The 18132-nt window shown below is 38.6% G+C and overlaps 1 protein-coding gene across 12 annotated transcripts in view; it reads right to left on the bottom strand.

Moving 5' to 3' along the window:
* LOC145350833 (mitogen-activated protein kinase kinase kinase kinase 3) overlaps positions 1–18132 on the bottom strand; it is a 309442-nt gene that overhangs the window by 69275 nt on the left and 222035 nt on the right. For 8 of the 12 annotated variants that reach the window (XM_080200175.1, XM_080200176.1, XM_080200179.1 and 5 more), the window contains 5 exons: positions 11563–11601; positions 11221–11274; positions 9455–9497; positions 5135–5306; positions 1598–1719 (listed from right to left, as the gene is read on the bottom strand). In XM_080200175.1, coding sequence (XP_080056301.1) covers positions 1598–1719; positions 5135–5306; positions 9455–9497; positions 11221–11274; positions 11563–11601 — 430 coding nt within the window. The remainder of the gene's footprint in view (positions 1–1597; positions 1720–5134; positions 5307–9454; positions 9498–11220; positions 11275–11562; positions 11602–18132) is intronic. The other 4 variants (XM_080200178.1, XM_080200183.1, XM_080200182.1 and 1 more) reach the window with 2 other exon arrangements.

Below are 18132 nucleotides of genomic sequence, written 5' to 3'. Positions count from 1 at the left end.
CATGTCAGTTCAAAACTGATTTCTAAAAACCATTGATGAGGAAAGGAAGTGTGGGGTTTCAACAGAGTAGCTTGTGCAGCAACAGGCAATTAGTGATGATAAATTCTGGATTTCCACATTTAACTGTGCCTGTATGGATGCCAGAAGTTGCTGTCAGTTTCATAGCTGTAATAATGGCAAACTCATTGGCAATTTTACTGTCAGTATAACTGCAAAATCTGGACCACTGTCTTCAAACCTTGCCATAAGCTAGGTTCCCTAGCTACCAACTCCATTCCTTTGTCTGATAACTGTCTGTGGGTGAATTAATTACAGTAAAAAGTCTGACAACACCAGGTTTTAGTCCAACCGATTTATTTGATAATAGACTCACAAGCTTTCGGGGTTAGGCCCTTCGTCAGGTGAAGGGGCTAACCCCGAAAGCTTGAGTCTATTATCAAATAAATCGGTTGGACTAAAACCTGGTGTTGTCAGACTTTTTACTGCGTTTACGCCAGTCCAACGCCGGCATACCCACATGGTGAATTAATTATCAGACACCAACCCTTCCTTCTTCCTACTTTCTGAAAGAAGCAAAAAAAAGAAACCTTTAGACTCTCTAAAAACTTTGTGGTAATATTGAGAGTCCCAGGTACAATGCAAAAAAGTGCTAATCTTAGTATTTTTCACTAAACCAGAGGTTTAAGAATGAGGGGGAACTAAATTGATAAGCTTTCTGATGCAGAAGATAGGTGGTCAAGAAGCAGAACCACTGATGCAACCTTACATAATGGGGAAAGGTACAAAAGGGCTGATATTTACAGGGAAGCAGAGGTGCGGGGGAAACCTGGAAACGCCAGGGACATGGACTCATGTCAAATTTAATAATAGGGCGAATAATTTTCTTCCACCTCCCACCTGACAATCAACTAATAACTGGATAGGAAAGAAAGCCAACAGGAGAGCACAGCCATTGATATCGGGTAGGAGGGTGAGGGCGTATGCGTATATGCTTAGGGACAATGGCATTGTCATTGATTGCAATGGGTTGGAATTGCAAAACTGATCAACTAGATCAACAATTGAGAGCTACAAAATTTAACCTCGAGTGTGAGATACTTCAAGCTCAGATTTGAATTACTTTAACAGATTTGCTTAATGTTTACTGGGCCAGTTGACAGTCCACAAATAGACTTATAATGCATTTCACATTGGATGAGAATACTTTGCAGTAACTGAATGCTACCATTTTAATGTGGGAAATAGCTAAAACTTCACCTCAAAGGAAAAACAGCTTTCCTGAACCAACTAATCACAGAACAGAAATAACTGATGATAGAAGTCAACTGTAGAACCCAGAAGAGGAAACAAGTCGAACAAAACGTATTCAGAAAGAAGGAAAATTTAAATTACGTGCGGCTTTCATGGAAACAATACCATGCATTTTTATAAACGTTATAAGCTGAACGCATCTCCTTTCATTCTTTCCTTGGCATGAAAAAATGAGAAAGGATATATTATAATAACAGAAGAATTACATTTGCAAAGATTGAAAGTGCAAAACCATTAAATACTACATAGAGCACAAGAAACTTTACAAAGAAAACGGAATGCTCACAGGGAGGTCCTTCTTATCTTTCCTTGGAGGAAGCCCTGGTGGATAACTACTTCTGTTTTCGTACAGTTGCTGAGAATTGCTGTCTTTCTCCCCATTCACCTGCATGGAGTTCACTCCATTCCCTGAACAGAGAAATACATATTTTCAGTAAGTATGAATATATTGGAAATAAGCGGACTTATTAGTGAGAGGCAACATGGTTTTGTGAAGGGGAAAGTCGTGCCTCACGCACTTTATCGCATTTTTCGAGGAACTGGCGAAGATGATTGCTGAGAGTAGGGCAGTGGATGTTGTCTACATGGACTTCAGTAAGGCCTTTGACAAGGTCCCTCATGGCAGACTGGTGCAGAAGGTGAAGTCACATGGGATCAGAGGTGAACTAGCAAGGTGAATACAAAGCTGGCTCTGTCAAAGAAGACAGACAGTAGCAGTGGAAGGGTGTGTTTCTGAATGGAGGGCTGTGACAAGTGGTGTTCCTCAGGGATCAGTGCTAGAAACTTTGCCGTTTGTAATAGATATATATAAATGATTTGGAGGAAAATATAACTGGATTGATTAATAAGTTTGCAGACGACACAAAGATTAGTGGATTTGCAGATAGCGATGAACACCATCAGAGGATACAGCAAGATATAGATCAGTTGGAGACTTGGGCGGAGAGATGACAGATGGCGTTTAATCCAGACAAATGTGAGGTAATGTATTTTGGAAAGTCTAATACAAATAGGAAATATACAGTAAAATGCAGAACCCTGAAAAGTATCGATAGGCAAAGGGATCTGGGTGTACAGGTACATAGGTCACTGAAAGTGGCAATGCAAGTGGAGAAGGGAGTCAAGAAGGCATATGGCATGCTTGTCTTCATCAGCCAGGGCATGGAGTTTAAAAATTGGCAAGTCATGTTGCAGCTTTATAAAACCTTAGTTAGGCCGCACTTCGAACATCGTGTTCAATTCTGGTCACTACACTACCAGCATGTTGCGGAGGTTTTGCAGATTTAGCAGGATGCTGCCTGTTATGGAGGACATTAGATATTGGAGACACATGGTTTGTTCTCACTGGAGCGATGGAGGTCGCGGGGAGATCTGATAGAAGTCTACAAAATTATGAGACGCATGGACAGAGTGGATAGTCAAAAGTTTTTTCCCAGCATGGAAGGGTCAATTACGAGGGAGCATAGGTTTAAGAAACGAGGGCCAAGGTTTAAAGGAGATGTACAAGGCAATTTTTTTTTTTTACACAGAGAGCAGTGGGTGCCTGGAACTCACTGCCAGGGGAAGTAGTAGAAGCGGCTTCAATAGTGACTTTTAAGGAACGTCTTGACAAATACATGAATAGGATGAGAATAGAGAGTTATGGTCCCCGGAAGGGTAAGGGGTTTTAGTTAATTTGGGCAGCACGCAGGGCTTTCGGGCCTGTTGCTGTGCTGTAATTTTCTTTGTTTTTTGTTTGTTCTTTGCACTCTTTGAATATTGAACGAAGGAGTCCTGAAACCACTAACAAAAGCTACAATGCACAGGCAGGCTTAACTCTCTAGGTCACTAGCAGCCTTTAAAGAAAGGCACCTTAAAAGAAAAAATGCCATTAACTCTTTATCTCCAAACATGTCACTGACAGACCCTTAAAATAAATCTTGTTGGGGCAATCTTCCAGCAACCAGCGTGACGATAATGTGCTTTTAAGACATAAACGTATAGCCTGTTTCTTGTAAGAATTACGTTTAGAATTCAGATCTGTTTTGCAGGGTGTCGATTTGTCTAGTAAAACCTTCACATTGGTAGCTGGGAGCACAAGATGAGTACTCATTTTAGATCTGGAGTGTTTGTTTTAAGCAAAGCTAATGCATTTGTGTTTATTTGGGTCTCCTTGGGGATTTTAGTGTAGAGTTTTAATAAGGTTGATTAACAGGGACAGAGTCATGTGCTTTAGGGAGGAGCTAAGCATGCAGGGAAGAAATACTGTTTCAGTTTCATTTTAAAAATACAAGCAGTTTCTGCTTGGGCTGCCTCTGATCCTTTCGCTCTCTCCAAAGCTGCTCTGGAAGTTCCAGGACTGTAAACCTAAGTCAAGCAAATATACCTGTGTTTTGCTAACTCATTTTAAAGAGGAGGTTAAGACTTGTGTCTTGTCGTGTTTAAGTATTGTTCAATTGTTAAAGGATAAACCAATTAATTTATTATAGTTAAGCTGTGTTGGTAAATAAAGTTTGTTTTGATAAAAGCTTCCTAGTTGGTCAGTAAACTCATGCCTGGATTGAAACATTTTATCTTCACATTAATGCCAAAATAGAAAAGTTGTTTGCATCTCATCTGGCTTCACAATGTACCTTGAGGTTTCTGATCTGGCACCCTATCCACAGCCTCATTTATATTCCAGTGTAAATGGCAAAACTGAGGCAGTTGTTGGTGGTTAAGATGAGCAAAACAGTCTAGTGCACTGCTTCTGTTCTCATCTACTGAATATTTTGTTGTACCATTTCTTGCCCCGATTAGAATGCAGTCAGACACACAAATACAAAAGTTTAAATACAACAAAGCAGAACATGTTTGCCATTACCCGAAATGCCAAAGTATCAAAGAGAGTAAAGCACAAGGACTAGAAGCAGAAGTGGCAGTGCCTTTTTCTCAAAATCAGTATCTTCAATTCAGAATTAGACAAATCAGTGGTGTCTACAGTTGTGGGCACAGGCAAGGCTGTGACCAACAGCAAATAACATTGCAACAAAATTTAAAAAAGAACATTTCAATACATCACAGGCATCTTTAAATGGACAACTCTTCTAAGAGGCAAATATAAACTTGTGAAGGCAAAGGAAAGGAAAACCACCATTTTAAACATCTAGTTTTAGAAGTTAAAAAGTAATGCATATGTTTGAATTAAAGTTTATGACAGTTTATAAACCCATAAAATTAGCTATATTTGTGCCTAGAAACGTTCTTTCCTTTTAGAAAGTTTGTTTTCTTGCTAACTATAATTGGACGCATTACATTGACACAGAACTCATACACAAAGGATGATCATTTGGATCAGGTAATGAGGCATCATCGGTATCTATAAAATCAGAGTGCAGCAAGTCAGCAGCTTCAAGACAGAAACGAGGAAAAGAAGTGGAATACAGAAAAATGAAGCCACAATGCTCTGATTTAAATAAAATGAAAAAGCAGGACTGGACTCTCAATATTAAAATTCTTCCATTTATTAAGTGACTTCAAGCACTATTATTGAATGGAGAAATCAATTACTGGCTTATTCAAGATTACCAAGTTATGTGTCTGTAATCTTTGTCAATTAGAAGACAGATTCCTGATATGAGAGAAGTTTGGATACTAGACTCAAAAGAAAATATTTCATTTATGTCTAGTTGTGAAGATGAATAACCGGTTTACTTTTCACTACTTTGCAGGGGGTTTGTAATTTGAAACAGCTTATTCTCATCAGTCACGTATTATGAGTCTTCCAGCCATCTCTTGCATTGTTTAAAGGCTGCTGTATATTCTTCCATCTCATGTGAACTCTAGTTATCTTTGCAATCATTACCTAGAGCGCTGTTTCTGATGTAACTGCTGCTAGGAGGTAACCGAGGAGGGGGTGGTCTTGGTGGCACTTGTGTGCTTGGTCGTGCAGGGCTGTCAGATGGACATCTCTTGATTGTGCCTTGATTCTCTTCTTCAGGATAATTGCTTTCTTGTGGTATGTAGATTGACTTTGGCTGAACATAATAAAAGAAAAAACAAAACAAAATCACAGAAATTTCTGAATGTTTCAGATTTATCCCACTTTTACAAGTCTGACACTATCCTGTTGTGCTATTTTCACACATACTATTTTTTTCTTAGCTGATAAAGCAGTCTTCAGAGGGGAATGTTAAGGTGCAAAAATCATAGCTCAAGCAATGCATTGATGCAAGGTTTCAAAATCATTTAGTTAATCAGTTACTAGTATGTCTCAACGTTTTTGGGACGAGTGATCACGCAGTTATTGAAGTGATTAGAACAGTGATTTATTGCCACATTTACTGGCTATTATTATATATATAAAAAACAGACGCTTCTGGACTTGTATAGAAAGCAAAAGGTGTCTGCTTAACTCAGTTTGAGCCAATTAAATGAAAAATTATTTCATTGGATGCAAGCATCACTGGGAATGCCTCCTCTAGCTACTCTTGAGAAGGTGGTGGTGTGGTGGTCTGTGTGTGTGCAGTGTTCAAAGCTTTTTAGGCTGCCAGAAAGGAGATCAAGTTAAACACACACATGCACTGGTCCAACATCTCAAATACAGGAAAAATGGTGTTCTGGCCTCAAACAACCCAGGACAAGCAACAACCAATCCAACTGTGGGATAAGCCTATGAAATCTGACACAGTTGACCACTTTTGCACAACCATTTTCCTTTGTGCAAGCTGGGACTCGCACCAGGGAAGTTTTCCCATTTACTTCAAATTTGCTCCTTTGTGCTACATTCAATCAAATTCTGCCCTAAAGTCAGGGCAGTCACTATCAACTCATCTCTTTTGTCCTTTAGAGAAGGCTGAGAGGAATCATCCACTCAACATTTCTAGCTCAAATCGTTACACGTGCTGCAGTCTTGTCTCTTGCACTGGTGTGCTGGGCTCCCCCTCAGTGAGGATGAAAATATTTGTGGAGCCTCCTCATTGTCTAGTTAGATGTTTAACTGTATACCACCATTCTGCACTGCATGTGGCAGGACTGCAGAGCTTTGATCTCATCTTTTGGTTGTGGGATCACTTAGTTCTATGACATGCTGATTTCACAGTTTAGCATGCAACTAGTCCTGTGTTATAGCTTCACTAGGTTGACACCACATATTTAAGTATGCTTGATGCTGCTCCTATGCACTCTTCATTGAACCAGGATCGATCCCTTGGCTTGAATTGGGCTGTGAGATTACAGATTGTGGTTGAATACAGTTCTACTGCTGTTGATGGCTCACAGCAGCTCAATTTTGAATTGTTACACCTATTCTGAATCTATCTGATTTAGCACAGCTGCAGTGTCACACATCATAAAATTACATTTTAGTAACTTTTTTTAAGTTTGTTTGTCAAATGAGAGCTAGCGTGTTCTACAATGTTTCAAGGACTGAATTTAAGTATCTTGTATATTTGAGGACAAAAAGGCTAGCTTCATATCCTAACGCAATAAGGTCTGCATTCTGAGGTGGATACAAAAGACCCCATGGCACTACTTCAAAAATGAGCAGTGGAGTCATTCCCAATGTCCAATATTTATTCATCATACAGGATGATAAAGAGATGATTGCAATATTTTTCTGTGGGAACTTGTTGTATACAAATTGGCTTTGTGTTTGCTACATTACAACACTGGCCACACCTCAAATATATTTCATTAGCTATAGTGAAGCGCTTTGAACCCCCACCCCCCACAAGATTGTAAAAAAACACTGTATAGATGCAAGTTGTCTTTTTAAAATGCACTGCTAGTATTATGCCATCATTTAATAAAATCATCCACATTCATTAAATTTAATTTGAATATTGTGCTGTAAAGTGAGTGAACAAGTAACCAAGGCAGAACTATCTACATAGGAATTGTGAGCAACAAGGAATACGAGAATAGAAGGCAAAAATGGCAAACGAAACTGAGAAAGCATTTGCAACTGCAAGAATGAGACAGTGCAGCAAATGCGTTGGGTAAGACCACACGTGAGTGCAAATGCAGAAAGCAGGTGCAAGGCAGCACAAGGAGACAAATGGCAAATGTGACTGCACATGGAGAAAGAAACAAAGCAGAGTGTACACTTGAACATGACAGAAGGTGAGCAAGCATGTAGAGAGACAATGCCCTAGAGTACAGAGTCAGAACATGAGATCACAATTGCACATGCAGTAAAAACAAATCCCAGTGGACACAAAAACACATACACAGGAGCAACTTTAAGAGAATGGCATGTTTATGGGAGGATGTGGTGGGGGTGGAGGGGGGAAATCATAACTCAGGGTCTTTAGGGGAACAGCATGCAACAGGGGAGAGAACAATTTTCAAAGCAGAAAAGATTCACAGAAGTCAGTTTATGTACTTCACAATAAACAAAAATGAACATTTTTAGTTTCAGCTGTCATCAATTAATCAAAAGAAGCTTTCACAAGACTTGATTTTAGATCTAATATAACAGGCAACAGCATCGCCCATTTAACGTTTTAGGTTTTGTCTCTTTGGTTAAACTGCTCTATAATTCTATGAACTGTACAATGGTACAAATCAAAAAAGGAGGGTTAAATTCTGGCAATATATAGCGTGAGTACATTCTATATATGCAACACCAACCAAGTATAATGGGCATTGTACCATGTGAAATTATGCAAAATCTTAAATATACAACCATCATATGGCAGTAGTCAGGAATTTTTTTTTTTAATTGCTTCCCCTCCATTTTTAATCAGTACTTTTCCCATTCAGTTCTTGCTAAACACATACCTCAGGTTCCAATTACTTTGGAATTTGAGGAACATACTTTCCTGTCAAATTAGATTACAATTTTGATGTATTATCTGATACCCAGGCATCACATCAAACCTTTCTTAGCCTCATCACAAAGTAACTTTTTTTTGCCAGCAATTACACAGTTCTAGCTCCAACTTGATCAATATCTGTTCCAGAAATTCAAGCTGATCAGAATTCACCTCTTGTACAAAATCTTAAACTTTAAAAGTACTGGCTTTGCTGAGTCCACTGTTTTCTTCGCTGCCTAAGTATTGGTTTCAAGACTTTTCTTGCCAAAAAAACTTTATTGTAAAGGCACATTCCAAAACATTTCAAATTAACTATTACAGAAAGTGCAATAAAATTTAACTTTTCTCCATACAGCATGTTGAGATGCCTCAATACTAACAATACTCTAGATCTTTATTGTATATTTTTCAAGTCATGTATACAGCTCAAGGAGTTCTATTCAGTTTCCTGCCCCTCTGTACACTATGGCTGACAGGCCTTAGTCTGTGACCTGGCTCCACAGCAACTCTGTAGTGGCTGCCCAGAGCTTTAACGCATCCCACAGTAAGTTATTCTTGAACCGTGAGATGTGCCAATCCATAACACTTCAGCTCGTCATTTTTAAATTACTCTACAAGCTCCCACCACTTCATCTAACCAATCATTTCCTTGTTATACACCCCAACCCACAGAGTTTTCACTTTTGCACTGAACTTTCAGCCTCCTTTCCCAAAGCCACTGCTGCCATTCCCAATTACTTCAGATGTCTCAAAACATCCTGCTTCTACCATGCGTTCCAATCCCTTCAACCAAATTTTTCCAGCTCACCTTCAATCCAGAACTCATTTCTGTTCTCCCCATACAGAAAATCTGAAGACATTCTTTTACATCTGGGCTGCTATGTAAATGCATTATGACTTGTTAACACACAGGAATTATATTCACAAAGCACAGGAGCAGGAGTAAGCAATGCAATCCATTGAGCCTGTTTTACCACTCAATTACATCATGGCACAAAATGAAATCTTTTCATTCCTATGACAGATGATTATGGTAAGACCTGTTAAAAATGTAGAGTTAGGCAAATTATATTAAAAACCAAATAATTTAGTACACTAGTAATTCACTAGTAATTCAAATCAGCATGTCATAGAACTAAGTGATCCCACAACCAAAAGATGAGATCAAAGCTCTGCAGTCCTGCCACATGCAATACAGTATTTATTATCTGGTTTTGTTTCCCAATTCCCTCACCAAACACTTAACTGTAAAATTGCAACTGGTTGCATCGCCATTAACGTGACTTTTCGCTACTTTAGAATTGCCATAAATTGTATATAAGATGGTGATTTTAAATATTTGGCATACAAGTATTTTGTCAACTTACCTTGGGAGGGAGCGGTGGTGGCATCCTGGGTTTCATTGTTGAGCTATTAATTCAAAATAAAAAAAATTAAGAAAATGATACTAAGTGTTATATATGCAATATATCACCTATTTTAAACTCAAATGGCTCCTACCATCTGAGGATTTCTGTACACAAGAATATGCCTCTAAATTTCCTGTGCTAAACGCAACTCCTGATGGAATGGGATTTCACCATCTAGTTCTAACAAATAAATAACTAACTGTACTAATCAAATCTACAGTAGGTCAGCCCTCAGTGGCTATCTGTTCTTTCTTGCAGTACAAAATTGATCACAAAACTGACATTTTAATCAAGCTAGATTTTTTCTGATCTAAAAAAAATGTCAATTTTCTCTCAAAAAACATTCTACAGTGATTCTCCTCATTTGTGTATGTGTCAGCCAGTAACAAAATACATTTTGAGAATACTTGATTTTGAAAAAGTGCTTCCATTTCTTTCTTACATTTCTTTCTTACAGAAGTAGTACTTTATTAAATTAGTTCCTCAATCATCCGAGGTTCTTGGGGCACAGTTCTAATGTTACTATTGATAAGTCAATAGAATGACATTTTCTTCATCCTTCCAGGGAAGAGTAACAGATGAAGCATTTTTTATAGCATACAACAATCCTAACAATAACATCAGACACCATATAAGTAAGCTCCATTGCTCCACAGGAAACAGTCTCATTCCTTGCTGCATTCAAAATAAATACTGCTTATTAGATGTTAAATCCAGCATAAGTCACAGGACACCCGAGTGGCAGACTTCATTTGTTGTAAATCACTTGGAACATGCAACAGCTAGAGGGAAGTTCCGTATTCACAACACCGAACTTCAGTTCAACTTGGATCACTAGAGCTGAATGGTAATCACGGACTGTATTAATTTTTCCTCAAAGTTCACTTAAATTACAATACTCAATTTCAGTTCACTCCAAAGATAATAGAGCAATGAGCAGAGCAGCTAATCTGGTCATTCTTACTGCTACCCAAGACCAAAAGCCTTTAACATTCTAGTATACGTGTATCTGACTGAGCAATTTTATTTTCAAGTTTGTTCATCATATTATTACAACTAGAATGGTTTACCTAATAGAAGGCAGTTAATGAACACTGACATTTCAGATTATTAGTGACATGCAAGATGATTTACATCAGTGACCAATATTACTTTCATTAAAATGGACAATAGAAACTATTTAAGTATTACAGGATGGGTTCTGTACCCTCACATCAAAAAATTATCTACAGGAATTCTCTGACCTATTAAATTCTTGCAAATGATGGAATGATGATACTGGTAACCTGAGTCATACTTTATCAGGTTTTTGGCTCACTTGCTTTAATCTATGTAGCACATGCATTCTAGAAGTTTTGAAAACCGAATATAGAGATGCATTTTATATGTGAAAATCTGCTAAGTTAATTCAGCTTTCAAGAGTGTATAGAGGTAACAATAACTATATATGTATATAGAAATACAGCAAAAATAAATCATTCTTAAGTAATGCGTGTGTTTTGAATGGCAATACGGCAAATGTATCACACAGCCCAAAGAAAAAGAAAAAGGTAGGCAAGCAGGATGGCAATGAATCATAAAAGATTGCTTTGCTTTAGCTAGCTTGAATGTGAAAAGATTTTAGAATATCATGCAGAATTTAATGGTGATTATTCTGACTTAGATTCTTAATAGTAGTCAAAGAAAGACCAAATTCAGCTAAACTAGTAAAAGAAAAGACTTACTGTTCAGATTCATCATCATCACCATCATCATCATCTAAATGTGCCACGTGTCCCCTATGGAGATGAACAAGGTACTTATGGCTCAGTGGATTTCAGTGGAATAAATTCAGCTAAAGTAAAAGAACTCTGGCATGCAATACCTTTAGGGCTTGCTCTATATGGAGCTCATCAATGTATTCTATGTTTTTATTCATCTAAAGGTAACTGTCGTCTAAGAAAATTAGACTTATTCAAGATCTATGACAAGCACTCAAGCACATGGTTACCTTTAGGTCACTACATTTTTAAAAAAAAACGAAGGGAGAATTTTTATTTTACAAAAGGCAACAAGAGAAAAATTACCGCTGATGCAGTTCCTCTTCTACTGATTTTAGAAGACTCCTTGGAATTTTAAAACAGGAAACAAGGGCTTATTTTAACTTCACACAGTATGTAGCATAAAATTATGCAGTTTTTGAATACATATGAACCGAAGTTAAGAATAGCACAATGATGATCTTCTACACAGTAATAGAAAGCTTCTTACACAATATTCACTAAAAAATGTATATACAGAAATTCAAGTGAACACCATAATAATGGTGTCAACTTCAAAAATTTGTATTTGCTTTTGTACTTCAGTAGCATAAAGCACAATGCAACTACATAATGTTATGTTTCAGCAGAATCACGTGAATATTCTTCTTTACTAGATGATTACTGTACCTGATTTCTCAAGTTGGTCATAAAAATATATTGTGCAGAGTAGCTTTTGATTCTCAACAGGGCTAACTGACTCAATACATTTACTGTACAGCACATTTTAAAACAAACTGAACAAATCCTATGACAGTGGATTTTCATCCGATTTCACAAAATATCATGATAAATATCATTAAGTAGATATATGGCACTGTATTCCCTATTGTTACAGTAAACAAAGAACAATTTTCTTTTCAATAAAAATAAATTTAAAACGTTCACTTTTAAGATCAATTTAATGTTTTAAAATAACCCATGTGGCAAAGTAATATCCTGTAGATTAAATAATTTGGGAGAAAGTGACTTTGGATAGGAAATAAAATTATCCTTTTTGAAAAATCCAGTAGATGAAGAAATTTTTCCATTTTTCGATACCCCATTTTGAGGAAACCTAGTGCTGATTGTCCACATAAAAATGCCACAAGTGTTATCAGATGATTTGAAGTAGATCAGCCTTATGCCAGTTCAATTTGATCTGAAGTAAAATGAACACCCCAAAATAATTAGAGCCATGCATACCCTGTAGAGACAGTCTAGACAAGACTTATTCAAAATCTATGGCAAACACTCAAGCACATGGTTACCTTTAGGTCACTACATTTTTTTAAAAAAAGGGAGAATTTTTATCTTACAAAAGGCAACAAGAGAAAAATTATTCATTATTCAAAGATGAAGGGTCCTATTAGATTAAAAAGAATGATCTCCCTTCTCCACCTAAGGGTAGAGAGCCTCCTTGACTCTCTATAGGAATGTTTCAACATGCTCAATTTTCAGAGTGAAGGGTTGTTTCACTGTTAAAACCATTCTGGAAATATGATTATGTGATGCTTCAGTTAAATGTAGAGAATTCTAATTAGAGTTTGAGGATTGTGCCACTGTATATACTTTCAACTATAATTTTAAATGCCAAGTAGGCAACAATGAAACAGACAGAACGATCCATAACTTGCTTCTTGTATTGTGGCAGCAGTATAGGATGCACTCAAGTGCCATCTTCTATTTAATTACTGGTTTGCCCTTCATGCTTTGTCAAAGGAAATAAATAATTGTGGAGATTTTTGAAATTATTCTGTGCAAGACGCGTTTTAATGCTCACTGGAAATTAAGTTTGAGCTCTGGTTTTGCTGAGAGTAAAACCGTGGAACAATTCCTCGATTCAAAAAGAGAGGCAAGTGATCTCATACTAAAAATTCCAGATGAGCCACTCTGTCAAAATGCCTTACCAAAGTTTATAATCAATAGGCAGGCCTTCCAGTTTTCTTAACTTTGGCACACCACAGATCTCCTTTCCCATGTAGGAACTTCAAGCTCACATAATTGAGATTTGAACAGAGTATAACTAATGGGAAGAACTATATGAATGTCCAATAAGGAATCAGCTTGTTTAAAATAGGACAATCTGTTAACAGTACAAACACAACTGGGCCATCAGATTGAAGTCACCCTTGAACTAAATAGAATTATATCACAAGCCAGTGCTGAATACATGCTGAAGATCTGCAAAAAAAAATGCATGGAACCACAAAATAAAACCAAGTGAGTAGGTATCTATTTTAGTGCATCCATTGTGATGATACTACATCTTTAAGAAATGTATTTATATCATGTTTCTTGTAAGCAGTACATTTAATATTCAGTTGTTACACTGCTGATCTGTCTGCACCAGTCAGCTCACATGCTGAAAATCTTAGCTCACGGGGTGTTTGTTTTAATCTACGTAAATGCATTTCCGTTTATTTTGGGTTTCAGAGTAGGGTTTTGATTAGGTTGATTGACAGAGACAGTCATGTGTTAATGGGCAGAGCTAAAGCTACAGGGAAAAATTAAGAGCAGTTTTTGCCTGATGCTAAAAGAAGCAAGAGGTGTCTTTGTCTCTTCTCCTCCCTCCCCCTGGGGCTGCTCTGAGTGTCAGAAGACAGATACCTCTCTCTCCAGAGGTGTTCAATGGCTCCAGGACTATTAACAAATAAAAATAAGTAAGCCTGTGCTGTTTGCTAACTGACTTTGAAGGGGAGTTTCAGAGGAATATTACGTAATCTGGAACTAATAAAGATAGATTAGCAGTTAAGAACTGTATCTTGTCATGTTTAAATATTTCAGTTGGTAAAGTTAAGCTCATTCATTTGTTATATTTAAATTGCATTTGTTAAATAAAATTTGTTTTGATAAAAACTGTGTGTGTCAATGAAGTCATATCTGTCGTGAAATATCTTATCCTCACAGTAGTGCCAAAATAGAAAAATTGTTTGGGTCCAGTCAGGCTTTGTAACACATTTTGGGGTTTCTGTTCAGATATCCTAACACCATCTAGAAAGACCCATTATCTCTTCCCTCTAAGATTTTATACAATAAAATTGTTTCAGAAATGATTCCAGGTTTTTGCTTTCAAGACTATATTCCACCAGTCCATTCCATGTTCATCCAGAGATTTACTTCTCACTTGTTTGATATGTCTTACTTTGATGGTTTACCCTGAAATAATTTTCTGGATCTATCAATTCAACACTGTTAAGATCACCTCTTAATCACTTCTATTCAAGATTGGAAAAAAATCTAAGTTTCCCCTCATAACTGAAGGTAGAATTGACTTACAAGCTCTTTGCTGGACTGCTCCCAGTGCCCGAAAGATTACCTGGGTCTTGGCAACCAGAAGAACCCTAAAGTTATGGTCTGGCCAAAGCAATATATGGTTTTGAGGATGACTTCCTTTGACCTGTACTTCATTGTTTAAGCTATACAGTTCAGCATTCCATTTTCCTAATTTGCCGATCCACAGAAGTTGGATATGTTATGCACAAAGATCAACTTGAGGTATACAAGATGATAAAAAAGTATGGATAAAGTAGAAAAGGAGCAGATGCTTCCTCTTGTGGGCCACTCTAGGATGAGGTGCGTGGCTGCATTAAGCTGTGCATAGTTCCTCAATATGCAAACACCAAGTAATGACGCTATGTACTGTCCCTGGTGTTGTGAACATAAGAACATAAGAAATAGGAGCAGGAGCAGGCCATCCAGCCCCTCGAGCCTGCCCCGCCATTCAACAAGATCATGGCTGATCCGCCGCGGCTCAGCCCCACCTTCCCGCCCTCTCCCCATAACCCTTAATCCCTTCTCTTATCAAAAACCCATCAACCCGCTTCTTAAAAATATTTAGCGAGGCAGCCTCCACCACTTCAACGGGCAGAGAATTCCAGAGATTCACCACCCTTTGAGTGAAGAAGTTCCTCCTCAACTCCGTTCTAAACCGCCTCCCCTTTATCTTGAGGCTGTGCCCCCTAGTCCTACTGTCTTTTTTGAAGGTTGGGTCTGGCCATGTTACTACGGAACGTTTCAAGTAGTTGGACCATTCCATATCACCTGCCCCTTCTGGAAAAGTTTGTTCAGAAAAATAACATTGACCACAAATCCTTCAAGCAGCGGTCTACAAATAATCTACAAATAAGTGATTGCATAGCTAGCATAACATACAGCTAGCTTGTACTTAAGGTAGCCTGTTCCTCTTAATCAGGAGGTATATTCTGGCTACAGCTGCTACTCGAACAATCTTGAAGTCTTGGAAGGAAGATAACTGGTAATGAATCAGCAAGTCAAAGAGGTTCATAGAATCTGCAGCATAGAGACAGGCCCTTTGGCCCAAACTGGGCCATGCAAACCAAAAAATCCATCTAAGCTAATCCCATTTGCCTGCATTTGGCCCGGGGTGGCGCAGTGGTTGGCACTGTTGCCTCACAGCGCTAGGGACCTGGTTTTGATTCTTGGCTTGGGTCACTGTCTGTATGGATTTGCATGTTCTTCGAGTCTGTGTGGGTATCCTCTGGGTTGTCCGGTTTCCTCCCAAAGTTGTACTGATTAGGTGCACTGACCTGAACAGGTGCCGGAGTATGGCAACTAGGAGAAATTCACAGCAACTTCATTGCAGTGTTAATGTAAGCCTTACTTGTGACTAATATTTAAATAAAATAGCCCTCTAAACCTTTCCTATCTCTGCATCTGTCCAAATGTCTATGACAACATTTCAACGTCCCTGCCTCAATCACTTTCTCCGGCAGCTCATTCCACACATGTACCATCCTCTGTGTAAAAAAGTTGCTCTTTAAGTTCCCACTAATTCTTTCCCCTCTTAACTTAAACCTCTGCCCTTTAACTTTCCCAGGGAAAAAGGCAGTGTATTCTCCCAAGCCACACCCCTCTCAATCTTATACACACCTCTGTAAGGTTACCCCTCAATCTCCTATGCTCCAAAGAAAAAAGTCCTAGCCTATTCAATCTCTCCCTATAATGCTCGAGTTTTAACATCTGTAAATCTCTTCTGTACTCTCTCCAGTTTAATAACATCTGTCCTGTAGCAAGGCAACCAAAACTGAACACAATACTCCGGGTGCAGCCTCACCAACATTCTGGACTGCTGCAACATAACTTTCCAACTTCTACACTTAATGCCCTGACTAATGAAGGCCAGCATGCCAAAAGCCTTCTTCACTGTCCTATCTATCTGTGATTCCACCTTTAGAGAATCCTAAACCTGAACTCCAATGTCCCTCTGCTCCATGATACTCCCCAAGTCCTACCATTCACCATGAAAGACCTACTTTGATTTGACTTTCCAAAATGCAATGCTTGTATTAAGCTCCATTTGCCATTTCTCAGCCCACTTCCCCAGCTGATCAAGATCTTGCTGCAATTTTTGGATAACCTTCCTCAATGTCTACAGTACCATCTATTTTAGTGTCATCTGCAAACTTACTGATCATGTCTTGTACATTCTCATTCAATCATTGATATAGATAACAAACAGCAATGGCCCAGCATTGACCCCTGAGGCACTTCCACCATTACCCTCTGCATCCTATCATCAAGCCAATTGTATATCCAATTTGCCAGCTCTCCCTGGATTCTATGCGATCTAACCTTCCAGAGCAGACTATCATGTGGAAATTTATCAAAGGCCTTACTGAAGACCATACAGACTCTGTCTACCATTCTGTCCTCATCAACCTTTCTCATCAAAAAACTCAATTTGGAAGGCATGATCCTCCTGTGCACAAAGCCATGCTGACTACTCCTAATCAAACCACGTCTTTCCAAATGTCTGTGTACCTTATCCCTCAGAATCCTCTCTAGTAACTTACCCACCACAGGTATTAGGCTTACCGGTCTACAATTCCCAGGTTTTTCTTTACAGCCCTTCTTAAATAAGGGCACAACATTTGTTGCCCTCAGTCTTCTGCTATCTTATCTGTGGCTAACGATGATGCAAATATCTCAGCCTGGGCTTCCGCAATTTTTTTCTCTAGTCTCAATGTTCTCGGGGATGCCTCGTCAGGGGCAGGAGATTTAGCCACCTTCGTACATTTTAATACATCCCTCCCGTCCTGTACTGTAATGTGAACTGTCCCCAATATATTAACACTAACCTTCCCAGGTTCCCAAGCTTCATGAATTTCTCCACAGTGAACACAAGAGAAATATTCATTGAGAACCTCGCCCATCTTCTGCAGTTTCACACATGTCCACTTTAGTTCTTGAGGGATTCTCTCTCATATTACTCTTTTTCCTTTAATATACTTAAATAATCCTTTTGGATTCACGTTAATCCTCTCAGCCAAAGTTACCTCATGTCCCTTTTTGGCCTTCCTAATTTCCTTCTTGAGCATACTCCTGCATCACTTCCAGGGAATCTCTCGATTCCAGCTTCTTGTACCTGAGCCATGCCTCCTCCTTTTTCCTGGCCAAAACCTCAATGTTTTGTCATGCAGGGCTCCCTACTGCTGCCAGCCTTGCCCTTCACCCTAACAGGAACATATAGACCCTGAACACCAGCTATTTCACTTTTAAAGGCCTGCCACTTGTCAGAGGTCCCTTTGCTCTCAAACAAGCTACTCCAATCAACCCTTGCAAGCCCCTGCCTAATTCCATCAAAATTCGCCTTGCCCCAAATTAGAGCTTGCACCTGTGGACCAGTTTTGTCCCTTTCCATAACTAATTTAAAATTAACAGAATTACGATCACTGGTCCAAAAGTGGTTCCCCACCATCACCTCAGTCACTTGCCCTGCCCTATTCCCAAAAGTAGGTCAAGTTTTGTCCTTTCCCGAGTAGGGCCCTCCACGTATTGCCTGAGGAAATTTTCTTAAACACATTTAATAAATTCCATCCTACTTAAGCCCTTAAA

This window comes from Carcharhinus amblyrhynchos, chromosome 12 (assembly GCF_965287045.1).
Source record: "Carcharhinus amblyrhynchos chromosome 12, sCarAmb.v2.hapA, whole genome shotgun sequence".
NCBI classification, from domain to species: domain Eukaryota; kingdom Metazoa; phylum Chordata; class Chondrichthyes; order Carcharhiniformes; family Carcharhinidae; genus Carcharhinus; species Carcharhinus amblyrhynchos.
This window is presented reverse-complemented; position numbering and strand designations above follow the sequence as displayed.